Raw genomic sequence first — 14798 nt, forward strand, 5'->3', positions numbered from 1 at the left:
TGCCACCACCATATTAATGAATAAGAGGCTATAGATATCTATCAAAAAGTCGTAATTCACTTCAGGAAATGTGAATGCCATACAGTACTGTGAGTAATTGCTGATTTAGAGTGATGGAGATATTGATGGATTTTCAGTGCTCTCCAACCCTGCCCCTGTATAATGCAAAGCATCATGCCCTTGAATCCGACTTCTGCCCCGGCACAGGTAGATTTATGGGTTGGTCTAGTAATATCCGGGAACCGCCATTGTTTTCCTCTCATGAGCATAGAAAAGCCAGTAGACATTTTTAGTTCACATTTTTTAATAACATGGCACAATTTACATAACACACGTTTAAATGAGGAGCATGCTGAAGATTCAGTCGCATTGTTTGTTTTGTTTAGTTTTTTTCTCATCTAGAAATACTTTTTTTTTTACATACATGATAAACAGCAAAATTGTTTTTCTTGTTTACAATCTCTTTGCAATATGCATTGACTAACCACTACGGCTTCAGTGGACATTTTTAATGTGGGGTTAAAAAAACACTGCACAACATCTGGCTCTCACAGAGTTTTGAAGCGCACAACTAACCCTTCAGTGGACTACTAAAATAGATATCTGCTCTTTAGAAACAAACTGTCCATAGTTTAGACTGGCTTTTTTGTCTTTTTTTTTTTTTTGTAGATACAACAGCTTAGGATAGCACTTTAATACACTGTTAGACCAACATAACTTATTTCCAAACACATACTTTACACTCCTTTAGAAGGGAAAATGTGGGGTCTTTTTGTAAATGTGCTGTATTCTCTCCAAAACAAGAATGGTCGTGGGAGTTGAGTTGTTGGAGTAAGTGATCTCTCTCACTTTCTATCAATCTTTCTCTCTCTGTTAGGTCAGTGATTCCCAACCAGATGTACTAGGACCCCTGGGGATACTTGGCCTATCCAGGGGGTACTTGTGAAGACTCTTTAGACCATAGGCTTACTGGTAAAATGCACATGAGGGGGTACTCCGGGCAGAGCAAAATTCAGTTGGTGGTACAGTAAGGGATAAAAGTTGGGAACCACTGTGACTTCAGGCATTGGAATTCCTCTGCAAAATGAATAGCTCTATAATAGGAATTTTAAGGATTGTTACCACACTTTTGTATCATATTTAAGACATTTGTTTAACGTTTGCACAACCGTATACCGTACCAGGATATTGTTTTTCTATGAGTACTGTGGATTTCATTTCAGTGATACATACATTATTATGGGTTTGTGAGATCTAGGTTGTGGAGAGAATACAGTGTTGTCAGAGTCAGTTGGGATGGTGACCAGGCTGGCTTTCAGAGTAGAAACCAAGACATTTGTTGCATAGTTGAATGTGGGGCATGGTGGTACAATGTTAACCTTTTCAGCTGCGTCAAGCTAAAACCAATCAGCAAAAAGCACATTCTGAACTTCCTCCTCATTAATAATAGTCCTCTATTTACATTTGTTCAAAGTAAAGCTTTCAAAACACCCTTTTGCATATTTGTACCATGATTTGTTCCTTAAGGAGTGAGCATGTCGACTGTACACATATCTACACACTTTGCTGCCTGTCAATGCATTGAAGTACCTGTACATTCCAAAACGTCTTTGTGAGGGTGCCGTTTCCATTGCCCTACACACCTTCAGGGTAGTCCAGGACACGTTCTGTACAAGAGAAAGAATACACACAAAAAGCAGGAGCAAACTGGAGCAAACCCCCCCCCCCCGAGTTTTTAAAAATTGTACAAAAACATAATCTGTGAGTGTTCTCCCCCACATATTATTCACAGCTATGGTACAGTCTGCTGTTTCCAAAGCTAAGTGCTTGGTGTGAGGCACAGGTCAGAGTATGCCTGTAGTCTGCCTCCAATCCAGGGTTAGGATTGCGCCCCACTCTGCTCACCGTGCCTCTATGTCTTTGTGGTTGTGTGCTGATGGTCTATCTCTGATGTCTGTGGTGAGGGGCGTAGTCCGTCTGGGGGAGCCAGGCCTGGCACCCAGCGTGGGGATGAGGGGGGGCGGGGCACTCAGGGAGGCTGTGGGCGGGGTTTTGTTCAGGATACCGTTCTGGTGGGCGGCGTGAGCTGCAGCGGCGGCCGAAGGGCTGACCCTGGGGTAGTGCATGCTGGGTAATCCGGGGATCATGAGGCCAGCGTGGTGGTGTGGCAGGTGGCCGTCCAGGGCCGGGTGGTGCATGGCGGCATGCAGGCGGCCGTGCTCGTAGTCTTCTCTGAGCATGTGCAACCGCTCACGCTCCTCCAAGTGTGCCCGGGCCTCTTGCTCCCGGCGCTGCTCCAGGGCTAGAGGGTGGTGGTGGTCGCGGTTAAAGTCATGAGCTTCTCGGTCCCTGTAGGAGCGTTCTGCCTCGTAGAGGCGCTGCCCGGCCAGCCGATGCAGGGGGTCGTTTCTCAGCAGCAGGTCCCTGGCCAGAGGGTCCCGTCTGTGGATGTCTAGTCCCCTGTAGGGGTCCCTCATGGGGTCCCAGTGGAATGCTGGGTAGGGGAACCTCTCTGCCCCCGGAATGGGGCTGATGCCCAAGAAGGGGGCCACCATTCGAGTCCTCTCCAGGCCGCTGATGCTGTTCATTGGGTGGACGCCTGCCATGCCCATGGGCATCGACATGGAGGAAGGGGGGTGGTGGTGGGTGTGGAGGCTGGGCGTGGGGGGCACCTGGGGCAGGTGTGGGTGGAGGTGAGGGTGAGAGGGGGGTCTGTCCCTGTCCGTATGGCTGTCTTGCTCCTCTTTCCTCTCCTCCTTTACCTTCACCTCGTTGTTGTTCTTCTTGTGGTGCTCGTAGAGAGAGGGCAGCTCTCCCTTCTTCTCCATCAGGGCCTCTCTCTCCCCCCTCCCCAGCCCCCCGTTGGGCCGGTCCAGGCTGGTCTGGCGGATGTAGGGTGAGGTCGTTCCTCTGCCGTTGGCCTTGTCCTCAGTCACCCGCCCGTCGTGGATGATTGGTGTTGTATCCTTGTCGCTGTGGTGATTCTCTTTGAGTTTGTGCTCGTCTGTGCCGTTGAGCTTCCAGGAGTCGGGGTGCTCCCTGTCCCTGTCTCGGTCTTTGGGCTTGTCCTTGTCCCTGGGGGGTTCGCTGGGGGGCAGGTGGTTCTTTTGGGGCTCTGGGGGACGGCTGTGACCCAGCAGGCTAATGGGGTTAATGGGGACTGGGGACGGATGGCTCTGTTGACGCTTCTCCATGGCTTCCCTGGATGGACACAAAACAATGGGCCTTAAAGATTAAGTAAATGTAACATTTGTATCATTATTTCAGTGTTTGTCAGTGGTTTAATTGTAGGGTACATTCAGAGTTGGCACAAGTCCCCTAAAACATCGACATCTATTAAAAAACTCTCAAATAAAATAGTCTCAGCCATGACAAAGCTTTACAACTTCTGACATTCTGCTGGTGTGACTGCTACAGGTAAAACCCCTCCATTACACCCACCTCTCCTTGTCGTCTTTGTTGATGGAGGACGTGTCTCGCTTGTCTGAGTCTCTGTCTCTCTCGTGGGAGCTGACTGAGGCGCTCCTCTCCGAGTCGGCAGGTTTGAGCCAAGGCGGAGGGGTGGGGAAGGAGGGCGGCGTGCGGTGCAGCCGGTTCCACGGCTCGTGGTTGTTGTTGAAGTGCTGCTGTGCATTGGGGTTGTCTTTATGGCCAAACACAGAGTTAGGCGCTGTTAGAGATTCAACATACGGAAAGAAGAAAATACCAAAACGCAAGTTAAAAGGCATATCTCGCTGGTGTGGCGGTCGGTCAATTCTAATGTTAGAATTTGATGAAAACATCATACAACATAAATTTTCATAATCTAACAGGAAATCCTCAAATGTTTGGTTGTCAAATACACACAAATACATGATGCTGTCATGGAAATGAAACTCACTTAGTGCTGGGTTTCCAAGCCCACCGAAGGCTGCTGTGCTAAGAGATGAGAGGCCTCCAAACGAGGGAGGCCTACTGAATGGCTCTGAGAGAGAGAGAGAGACAGCACATTATCTATATTGCTCCTGTACTGGGTCAACCAGCTTCTGACACAGACATACTTGTTAGCGCTCCATACAGCCTCAGTGAGACAAGGATCAATTGATATGCATTTGACGTGACGAGGTGCGCTGTGTGTGCTGTGTCTTACCTAAGTGAGGTGCAGGGGTGAGGAAGTTGCCAGGGTGGTGCGGAGGGTGGCCGAACGGTCCGGCTGACGGATGTGTAGAACCTGACATGGAAAAGAGAGAGAGTTTATGTAAGACATCTTCCATAAGGATTTTAAACTGAGAAACAGTATTCTTTCCTTTTAAGAGGCAAGAGCATTGATCTTAGCATGTAACCTATAACCCATGTGGAGACCTGTGCGCTGCCTCGACACTCTGTTAAAAATAGACCTCTCTATGGGTCCAGAAGGATTGATCTCCTTTGGAGAGGAGGTCCTGGAGGTAGTGTGTCAATCATAGAAATACAATGACCAATGAGTGTTCCAGTCAAATTGCCCTGTTCTGAAGGGCTTTTCCCTTCTAATAATCAAATTTCTATGGTGTCACTCATCTTCTACCAAGGGCACTAACCAACCCACACTCACCTGCTGCTGAGAAGAGCGTGGCGGGACGTGCTAAGTCGTGGTGGTGGTGCATTGCGCCAAAGAGGCTGGGGCCAGGGGGTCGACTCAGGAACTCCGGCTTGAGCCCGAAGTCCAGCTTGTGCGGGTCGACCTGCATCTGCTGCTGGAAGACGCCAGACAGGAAGAAACAGCACATGAACAACCCACCACCAACACTGCAGGATCAGCAAGGATACAAACTGTAAAAACGGTTTTGTTGGTTATTTGAGGGCTAAGGCATGAAGGAACCCAGTAGTGTAGAGGCAATAAAAAATAGGTGAGTAAACGCTGAGCGCCGATCGAGGTGATTAAAGTAACGCTCCCTATATATTTTGTGCATTTCTCTGCAAAAGGCTTGTAAACACTTACACTCCACTACATCAGTGAAAGTAACACAAGATGGCAGTCCTCTTATAAGATTCTCTATGGGACGCTCTCTCGCTCGCTCTCTCGCTCTCTCTCTCTCTATACTGTCACTCTATACTGTCTCTCTCCAGGAGAGGAGCTGGATTACACTACTACCTAAACTAGACTGGGTCTTAGATGATAAAACATTGGGGTTTAGAGAACCACACTATAATGAAGCACAACAGACAGTGTTTCTCTACAGTCTGTGAGTGGAAGGAAGTGCAAAGGGGAGGTCTCACCTTAACTTTCTGTTGGTGGTGGTAGATCTGCCAGGCCATATGGACATGCATGGCACACCACTTCCCTGGTTTCTGCACAAAACACAAAGCCAGCTGATACGGTTAACCTCAAATGTAGGATTCTCAAGGACTGTATACACATTAGGGGCATTTTTATTTGTCCAGGACAAGGTTTAATCTTTGTCCAGTTTGTTCACTAACTTGGTTGTGCAAACAACACCATTTTACTGCACTAAAAATATTAAGGGAAGGAAGTTAGGGGAGAGACAGCTATTAACATTCTTACCCTGAGAATGGGCCGAAACGGATCCGTTAACTAGAGGAGAGAAAGAGAGAGAGAGAGAGAGATGGCTCAGTTACTTTAATGTCTGTCATTCAGGCGTTCCTAATTAGCAACTATGCATGGCGTCCTTATTGAGTGTGTTAGTGTGTCCAGCTAGGGTGCTTACCCTGGGGTCCTTCTGTAAGAGTGTGTGTGGGACTGCTCCAGGTCTTGAGGCCACATCCAGTGGGTTAGAAGTCTGCAGAACACAGAGAGAGCTCATTGTGAGAGGAGGTATGGGGAGCATCGTCTCTGTCTTCAGTGTGTACATGCACATGTTTTTCAAGTTCACTCCCTATTCTGATAACGTACTGTATGTTTAGCTGTGTGTTGGTCTTCAGAGAGCACACTACACTGAAGGTGTGTTTGTCAGGTTCACCAACTGTGTGTGTGTGTGTGTGGTGTTGGGCTGTGGCCCTACCTTGGGCTGGAAGGCCCCCTGCAGCGAGCCAAAGGGCCCGGTCGGAGGGATCACCGGTGGAATGCCGGACACGCCCGGGGGGTAGGAGTGGAACAGCTGAGAAAAGAAGAGAAGGAACAGAGAGAGGAGTGATGATGGGTGGAGTGTTGTGTTGTTCAGACAGAGAAGGACAGCAGCTGTATGAACAGTCAGATGAAGGAGAGAGGGGCCAGGATGACATGACAGGGTACAGGGTGGGCGGGGTGGAGGGAACAACACCAGCATCACCAGGGGTCAACATCCAAACCGTCGTCAGTCAGGTAGCTACAACTGTCACTGATCTTAGTGCCTCAAAGTGTTCAGCAAAACTAAAATGGTCACACTTGTTTATTCTACTGAAATCACCAGGTATTTACTAAGCACTAACATTGAAATTACACACTAATAACCTATGAATTACTTGTTAGCCGCTAAAACCCATTTACTGCTATAGTCTTTCTCTGTGAGTGTTGACAGTTGAGGAACTCTCACCAGAAAGAATACTCCCAGTAATCTTAACCAGTGTCTCTCTGTTGACACATTAATTCATTCATTTTAAATAGGGGTTAGCCCGCCTAACTGTGCTGATAGCAGTGAGATGAATTAAGACCAAACTCTGACGAACATGTAATTGCTACTCTGATTCACAACGTGGGAAACAGGTGAATGCCTCTGAATAGCAGAGCAGTAATTGAAGGCAGAGGTTAAGTGGTAGAGACAAAGCATACAGCGGCACACACTCACATACCACACACACACTCACATACCACACACACACTTGATAGAGCCACTGAACTCAATTGATAATTTGTTCTATTCACTTGAGTAGGAAGGTGGTTGAAATGCTTCCGCCAGGTTCCACAGTAGTGAATGAATGAGCAAGCAGACAGTTGTGTTAGCAGACAGACATTTGTGATGGGTAAGACATAGATAAAGCATCTGCCCAGTCTTCTGCTGTGGACAGACAGGACGCTGTATTCTCTCAGAGCAGAAGCAGAGGAGGATGGCATGGGAGCTACTGTACAAATACACACACAGCTACAACATGTACTAACATGGCTGGATGGGTGAAGAATGCACAAACTGACCCACAAACACATAGAGAAACTCACGCTGTGTCTGTAGAAAGGGTCAACTTTTGTTGGGAATTTTTCAAACTGTAGAAGGAATGAAATAAACAGAACTAAGAACAATGAGGATACAGAGAGGATACAGTGGCTTGCGAAAGTATTCACCCCCTTTGGCATTTTTCCTATTTTGTTGCCTTACAATCTGGAATTAAAACAGATTTTTGGGGGGTTTGTATCATTTGATTTACACAACATGCCTACCACTTTGAAGATGCTAAATATTTTTTTATTGGGAAACAAACAAGAAATAAGACAAAGAAACAGAAAACTTGAGCGTGCATAACTATTCACCCCCCAAAGTCAATACTTTGTAGAGCCACCTTTTGCAGCAATTACAGCTGCAAGTCTCTTGGGGTATGTCTCTATAAGCTTGGCACATCTAGCCACTGGGATTTTTACCCATTCTTCAAATGCTCCAGCTCCTTCAAGTTGAATGGGTTCCGCTAGTGAACAGCAATCTTCAAGTCATACCACAGATTCTCAATTGGATTGAGGTCTGGGCTTTGACTAGGCCATTCCAAGACATTTAAATGTTTCCCCTTAAACCACTTGAGTGTTGCTTTAGCAGTATGCTTAGGGTCATTGTCCTGCTGGAAGGTGAACCTCCGTCTGGAACAGGTTTCCCTAAGAATTTCCCTGCATTTAGCGCCATCCATCATTCCTTCAATTCTGACCTGTTTCCCAGTCCCTGCCGATGAAAAACATCGGATGGTGTTCTCGGGGTGATGGAAGGTGTTGGGTTTGCGTCAGACATAGCGTTTTCCTTGATGGTCTCATCTGAACAGAGTACTTTCTTACATATGTTTGGGGTGTCTCCCACATGCCTTTTGGCTAACACCAAACGTGTTTGCTTATTTTTTTCGTTTTCTTCCATAAAGCCCAGCTCTGTGGAGTGTACGGCTTAAAGTGGTCCTATGGACAGATACTCCAATCTCTGCTGTGGAGCTTTGCAGCTCCTTCAGGGTTATCTTTGATCTCCTTGTTGCCTCTCTGATTAATGCCCTCCTTGCCTGGTCTGTGAGTTTTGGTGGGCGGCCCTCTCTTGGCAGGTTTGTTGTGGTGCCATATTATTTCAATTTTTTAATAATGGATTTAATGGTGCTACGTGGGATGTTCAAAGTTTCTGCTATTTTTTATAACCCAACCCTGATCTGTACTTCTCCACAACTTTGTCCCTGACCTGTTTGGAGAGCTCTTTGGTCTTCATGGTGCCGCTTGCTTGGTGGTGCCCATTGATTAGTGGTGTTGCAGACTCTGGGGCCTTTCAGAACAGGTGTATATATACTGAGATCATGTGACAGATCATGTGACACTTAGATTGAACACAGGTGGACATTATTTAGCTAATTATGTGACTTCTGAAGGTAATTGGTTGCACCAGATCTTATTTAGGGGCTTCATAGCAAGGGGGTGAATACATATGCACACACCACTTTTCCATAATTTTCTTTTTGAATTTTTTGAAACAAGTCATTTTTTTCATTTCACTTCACCAATTTGGACTATTTTCTGTATGTCCATTACATGAAATCCAAATAACAATACATTTAAATTACAGGTTGTAATGTAACAAAATAGGAAAAACGCCAAGGGGGATGAATACTTTTGCAAGGCACTGTACGTGCTAACTAACATAGAGGGTTGAGTGACTACATAATGTCCCCTTTTTAGGACATTTCAGGAGTCACACAATGTACATCTGAAAGAATATCGCAGCAGCTCAACAGAAGCTTAATTATCAACATGACAGAGTGGGCTATTTAGTGAATCAAGAAGACGGAGGAGCCATTTGGCCACATCGTTATCCTCTGCTTCAAGAGTCCTTTCCCTGCTTTTCACCCTCCCATTTTGTGAGTGACTGAAGAGCTCATAAACTATCCAGCTCTCTGTATCTCTGTGTTTAATTTGGGGAGGTTTAAGTGGTTCAATGTGGACCCAGGGAGAACATTTCCCCCAGTCAAGTTTAAACACTACGGCCGTAAAAACACTTTTATGTCCTCATTAGCTGTCAGAGCGCTAGACATTTCGCCTTTGAGGAAAATCTTCAGAGCAATGTAAAATATTCAGCGGTTACAGTAGGCCTATGTGAGTGTGTGTGTGTGCATTGTCTGGGGCCACGGTGTGCCTGTGTGTGTGTGTACGTGTGTGCGTGTATGTGTTAGAGAGAGGGATGGTGAGCAGGCCTGTTTCAGAGGGACAGCCACACAGTGCCTGTGGCCTCAAACTAACAGCATGTTACTGCTAGTTTAAAAATAGCTCCATTCCAGTTTGGGGTGCCCGAAATATGCCAGAGAAAACACCCCCAAAAAATTGGGGAGAAGAAAGGTATTACTGTGGTAAAAAATGCAGAAACAGATGGGTCATCATTGAGAGACACGCCACAGAAAACCCCTGTTTCCCTCCAGCAAGACTGGAACTGCCTTATAGTACTATAGGATCACCAATACTGTATTAAAACACTCATATTCAAAAACACTATCCATTCCACCCTATTGTTTCTTTATGTACACCAAACACCCTTTTGGAGATTTTTGCTGTAAATGCTTATTATTATCATTATCATTATTATCATTATCCACACCCCTTATCCCCCAGTCCACCTTCCCTTCCAGTCTAAAACCGCCAACCCCCTCTGCCCTCCCAGGAGTAGTGTTCTACTTATCCTCACATTTCTGGCTGGGGTACGCACCATGGGGGGTGCAGGGGTTGGCATGATGGCGTGGGAGAAGGGGGTGAAGGTGTGCTGGTGGGTGTGCTGGTGGGTGTGTTGGTGCTGATGCTGGTGCTGGTGCTGGTGTTGGTGGTGCTCGGTGCGCAGGTACGGGGGCGGGCCCAGGGAGGCCCCGCGGTCGGCGCTCTGCGAGGCGAGGAAACGGTTGTTGAGCTCCTGGCGCAGCAGGTCTTGTTCTGGAGGAGAGAGAAAGGAGAGGAAGAGAGGAGGAAAGACGAGACTCACGGTCAGGACCAGTGTCTGTTTGTCCACACTGGATCTGTTTTGTCTAAGAATAGCAGAGTAAGACGTGATAGCCAAAGTGTCTGTGCTGGATCGGTTTTGTGTGAGAGTAACAACATCCATAGAGGTATAGTACTTCATGATCAGAGTAACAACATCCACAGAGGTACAGTACTTCATGATCAGAGTAACAACATCCACAGAGGTACAGCACTTCATGATCAGAGTAACAACATCCATAGAGGTACAATACTTCATGATCAGGGAACAACATCCACAGAGGTACAGTACTTCATGATCAGGGAACAACATCCACAGAGGTACAGTACTTCATGATCAGGGAACAACATCCACAGAGGTACAGTACTTCATGATCAGGGAACAACATCCACAGAGGTACAGTACTTCATGATCAGGGAACAACATCCACAGAGGTACAGCACTTCATGATCAGAGTAACAACATCCACAGAGGTACAGTACTTCATGATCAGGGAACAACATCCACAGAGGTACAGTACTTCATGATCAGGGAACAACATCCACAGTGGTACAGTACTTCATGATCAGAGTAACAACATCCACAGAGGTACAGTACTTCATGATCAGGGAACAACATCCACAGAGGTACAGTACTTCATGATCAGAGTAACAACATCCACAGAGGTACAGTACTTCATGATCAGAGTAACAACATCCACAGAGGTACAGTACTTCATGATCAGAGTAACAACATCCACAGAGGTACAGTACTTCATGATCAGAGTAACAACATCCACAGAGGTACAGTACTTCATGATCAGAGTAACAACATCCACAGAGGTACAGTACTTCATGATCAGGGAACAACATCCACAGAGGTACAGTACTTCATGATCAGAGTAACAACATCCACAGAGGTACAGTACTTCATGATCAGAGTAACAACATCCACAGAGGTACAGTACTTCATGATCAGAGTAACAACATCCACAGAGGTACAGTACTTCATGATCAGAGTAACAACATCCACAGAGGTACAGTACTTCATGATCAGAGTAACAACATCCACAGAGGTACAGTACTTCATGATCAGAGTAACAACATCCACAGAGGTACAGTACTTCATGATCAGAGTAACAACATCCACAGAGGTACAGTACTTCATGATCAGAGTAACAACATCCACAGAGGTACAGTACTTCATGATCAGGGAACAACATCCACAGAGGTACAGTACTTCATGATCAGAGTAACAACATCCACAGAGGTACAGTACTTCATGATCAGAGTAACAACATCCACAGAGGTACAGTACTTCATGATCAGAGTAACAACATCCACAGAGGTACAGTACTTCATGATCAGAGTAACAACATCCACAGAGGTACAGTACTTCATGATCAGAGTAACAACATCCACAGAGGTACAGTACTTCATGATCAGGGAACAACATCCACAGAGGTACAGTACTTCATGATCAAGGAACAACATCCACAGAGGTACAGTACTTCATGATCAGGGAACAACATCCACAGAGGTACAGTACTTCATGATCAGGGAACAACATCCACAGAGGTACAGTACTTCATGATCAGAGTAACAACATCCACAGAGGTACAGTACTTCATGATCAGGGAACAACCCTTACAGAGGATGTATAGTGTTAGTCACATATCACATTAAAACCAAGATAGAGAACCAAAGTTCAGGTATTCTCTTTACTATGGGAGTCACACATCCCTGAATGGTGCCTGCTGCTCAAAGAGTCAGCACCTTTATTGCAATTACATGAATACCTCAAAACCCATTTTAGAACAGAGCTGTTGATCAACTGACTGGCAAACAACGGCTTGAGGAGAAATAGAGAAATGCATTTTATATTACACTCTCCATCCAAATTGAGCAAATTGTCCCGAGAAATTTTATTTTCTCCAGAGTAACCATATACTTTGTATTACACTGTAATATAATGCACCATTTCATACATTTGTTTCTAGCTCTTATTGAGATGAGGGACATTTTATTTGTTTCTTCATAAAAGTTTCATTAGAATCTGAACAATATACAGCAGAGTTCATTATGCTGTTTTGACTGAATAGATTTCTGTGAGATGAACACATTTCCTTGTGAAAATGAGAATTGCTCATAGTGTTATTAAACCATGATAATACTCCCTTTCAGTGAGACCCTGACATTAAGCTAGATCACAAGTGGCACAACAGGAGAGGGCATTCATCACATGGGCTGATTGGGAAAAAAGTGTGTGTTGTTTGAGTGATCAATCAATCAAACACAACAGAATCTTGACCGAGGGAAGGACAGGACACCTGTCTGCACCTACTGCACCATTAAAGACAAACACAGACGGCACATAGTGCAGCTATGTGTGGAATCCTTACTTGTCAGTCTCTGTCTCCTATAAATTAGCACAAAGGTAACATTCTGTCAGTCTCTGTCTCGCTCCCTGTCACAGTGCAATACGTCTAGAGCTCCACATGCACCTCTTTCACGCCACAGATGACCTGGCTTCTGCCACAACAGCCATGAGAATTTACAGCTTTGCTCTTTGCTGTCTGTGTGTTGCGACAGCTGCTGTTGTGGTGCAGTTCTCCTGCCTGTCCACATGGGGGCAGCCTGGTATATGTGCCTACCTGAATAGGGCGTCCCAGCGGCGGGGTGTCCTCCGGGGACTGGCAGGGTGCTAGACGTCAGTGGCGGAGGTGGGGGCAGGGCCGGTGGAGGCGCAAACATATTGGGGTGATGGGGGTGTGGCGAGGACTGCAGGGCGGGGGGGAAACCGTGGGGAGCAATCTGATTAGCTGGGTGGGGCAGGGGGAAGGCTGTGGCTGCAGTGGCGGAACCGGAAGGTGGGAGGTGGGGTAGGTGTGGGGACGGACCCGCAGGGCCGTGGGGCTTGGTACCGCCCGGGGTACTACTCCGACTGCTGCTAGAGAGATAGAAGGACAGACAAGGGGACAGAGAGAAAGAGGGATTTTTCTCTTTTACATTCCCACCTAAATCAGCTTCCCCTTGCACATAGTAGATACTCTGACAGAAAGGTTTTACATCGCATTTCCCTCAAGAGACTTTTCTCTGAATCTCAGGATGTATCAAAACTTTACCTTCAAAACACCCTCAGATGCCAATGACAATCACTGGCAAACATTATAGAACAGCATCTGTGTTCAAACATTTCTGTCGTTAAGCAGCTCCAGAGGTACATGCAGAAAAAAGGAAGGCAGCGAGCCTTGTGTTGTGTGTGTGGATTTGTCTCTCTGAGACTCAGAGTCATGTAGCAGTAACTGAACAAGCTAAGCCCCAAAGCTCATTTGCAGCTGCCGCCTGTCTCTGTAACCACCCCGTGACTATTCACAGAGTCTGCCAGACCCGTTGGCACACTGACTGACACACTGGCACGCTGGCAGAGGAAGTCAGACACAGAGCCAGCTCCTCCCTCAGAGGGAGAGCCTTCGCTGGGACTGGAGCTGACTGGGACTCTGGGGGAGCTATCCTGGAGCTCTGAATTAATGCACAATATTCTAACTTTAACACACTAAATGCTCATTGGCTCAGTGCTCGACTATCGGTAATGGAACAGCTAGCTGATTAATAGAGATGGGCAGAGAGCTGGAGGCTCCTCAGCAGCAGATGACAATGTGGGTGGTTAAACAATCTAAGGCACTTATCGCTCAGCTGGACTGGCGGTGGTTTTCCCACCCTGGTGAGAATCAGTGATGTTGTCTGGCTGGGGGGGTTTCACCTCAATGCTAATTCAAGGCTTGTTCTTGCCAATCATTTATATGCTGATATAAGATCAGAGTTTGAATACTTTCAATTAAAGAGGGTCTGAAAGGGTATTCTCTTTACATTACTCAATATCAAAACCGCACACAAACAAAAGATAACATCAATTTACTGGAGCTTAAACAGGCCTACATATCTTGGTGTAAACAGAGTGTGTTGGGACTCACCTGAGGCCGTTAAGGCTAAGGCTGCTGCTGTAGGCAGATAGGGGGCGAGGGTGGGCCCCACAGTGTGAGGGGAGGCGTTGAGGCCCGGCCTGGCTCTGGCTGGGGTGGTGGGACAGTAGGACGGGGTGTGGGTGCAGACTGGGCGGAGGCCGGGGGTGGGACAGTGGCTCAGGATGGCGCTGGGGCCGGGACAGGGGCTCAGGCTGGTGCTGGGGCCTGAGCGGGGGGGCCTGCGAAGGCTCTTGGCCCTGAGCGAGAGGCAGGGCTGCGGGGATCTGAGGCCTGAGAGAAGCCTCTGAGCGTGGGGGCTGGTGGACCGGGGCCTGTGCCAGACGGGGGCCGGGGAGAGAGGGCTGGGCCTGGGAGGTGGGTAGGGACAGAGGCAGGGGCCGAGGGCGGCCAGCCGTGTAGGGCTGCGGGGGTACGGGCTGCTTGGGGGCACTGGGAGCGGGGAGAGGCACGGGGACGTCCTTGCAGCTCTCCTGGCTCTTCTCCTGGCTGCGCTCTAGGCCTGACACCTTGGGAAGGCCCAGGCCGCCACGCTCCTGGATGTCATTGGTGGACAGCGCATCGATGCTGAAATCTGGAACTGTGGACAGAGAGAGGGAAACACAAAGATATAGACTAGTCAGTACTTCAGTCACAGTTCATATTGAATCACAGGCTGCTCACTCCAACAAATAAGAACTGGTATGTACCTCAAAACACAACACATAAAACCTGCTTATTTCTACAGAACAGTCCACTGATAAAGTCCATTGATGGTA

General features: G+C 47.2%; 1 protein-coding gene across 8 annotated transcripts in view; it reads right to left on the bottom strand.

Moving 5' to 3' along the window:
• Positions 1-286: 286 nt before the first annotated feature.
• Positions 287-14798, bottom strand: part of LOC139537438 (autism susceptibility gene 2 protein-like) — a 487977-nt gene continuing 473465 nt past the window's right edge. For 2 of the 8 annotated variants that reach the window (XM_071338712.1, XM_071338719.1), the window contains 13 exons: positions 14032-14620; positions 12712-13007; positions 9795-10033; positions 7109-7153; positions 5979-6074; positions 5685-5756; positions 5522-5551; positions 5236-5307; positions 4571-4712; positions 4130-4210; positions 3881-3964; positions 3442-3682; positions 287-3201 (listed from right to left, as the gene is read on the bottom strand). In XM_071338712.1, coding sequence (XP_071194813.1) covers positions 1902-3201; positions 3442-3682; positions 3881-3964; positions 4130-4210; positions 4571-4712; positions 5236-5307; positions 5522-5551; positions 5685-5756; positions 5979-6074; positions 7109-7153; positions 9795-10033; positions 12712-13007; positions 14032-14620 — 3287 coding nt within the window. In that variant the 3' untranslated portion in view covers positions 287-1901. The remainder of the gene's footprint in view (positions 3202-3441; positions 3683-3880; positions 3965-4129; positions 4211-4570; positions 4713-5235; positions 5308-5521; positions 5552-5684; positions 5757-5978; positions 6075-7108; positions 7154-9794; positions 10034-12711; positions 13008-14031; positions 14621-14798) is intronic. The other 6 variants (XM_071338717.1, XM_071338715.1, XM_071338713.1 and 3 more) reach the window with 6 other exon arrangements.

This window comes from Salvelinus alpinus, chromosome 13 (genome assembly GCF_045679555.1).
Source record: "Salvelinus alpinus chromosome 13, SLU_Salpinus.1, whole genome shotgun sequence".
Lineage (NCBI taxonomy): Eukaryota > Metazoa > Chordata > Actinopteri > Salmoniformes > Salmonidae > Salvelinus > Salvelinus alpinus.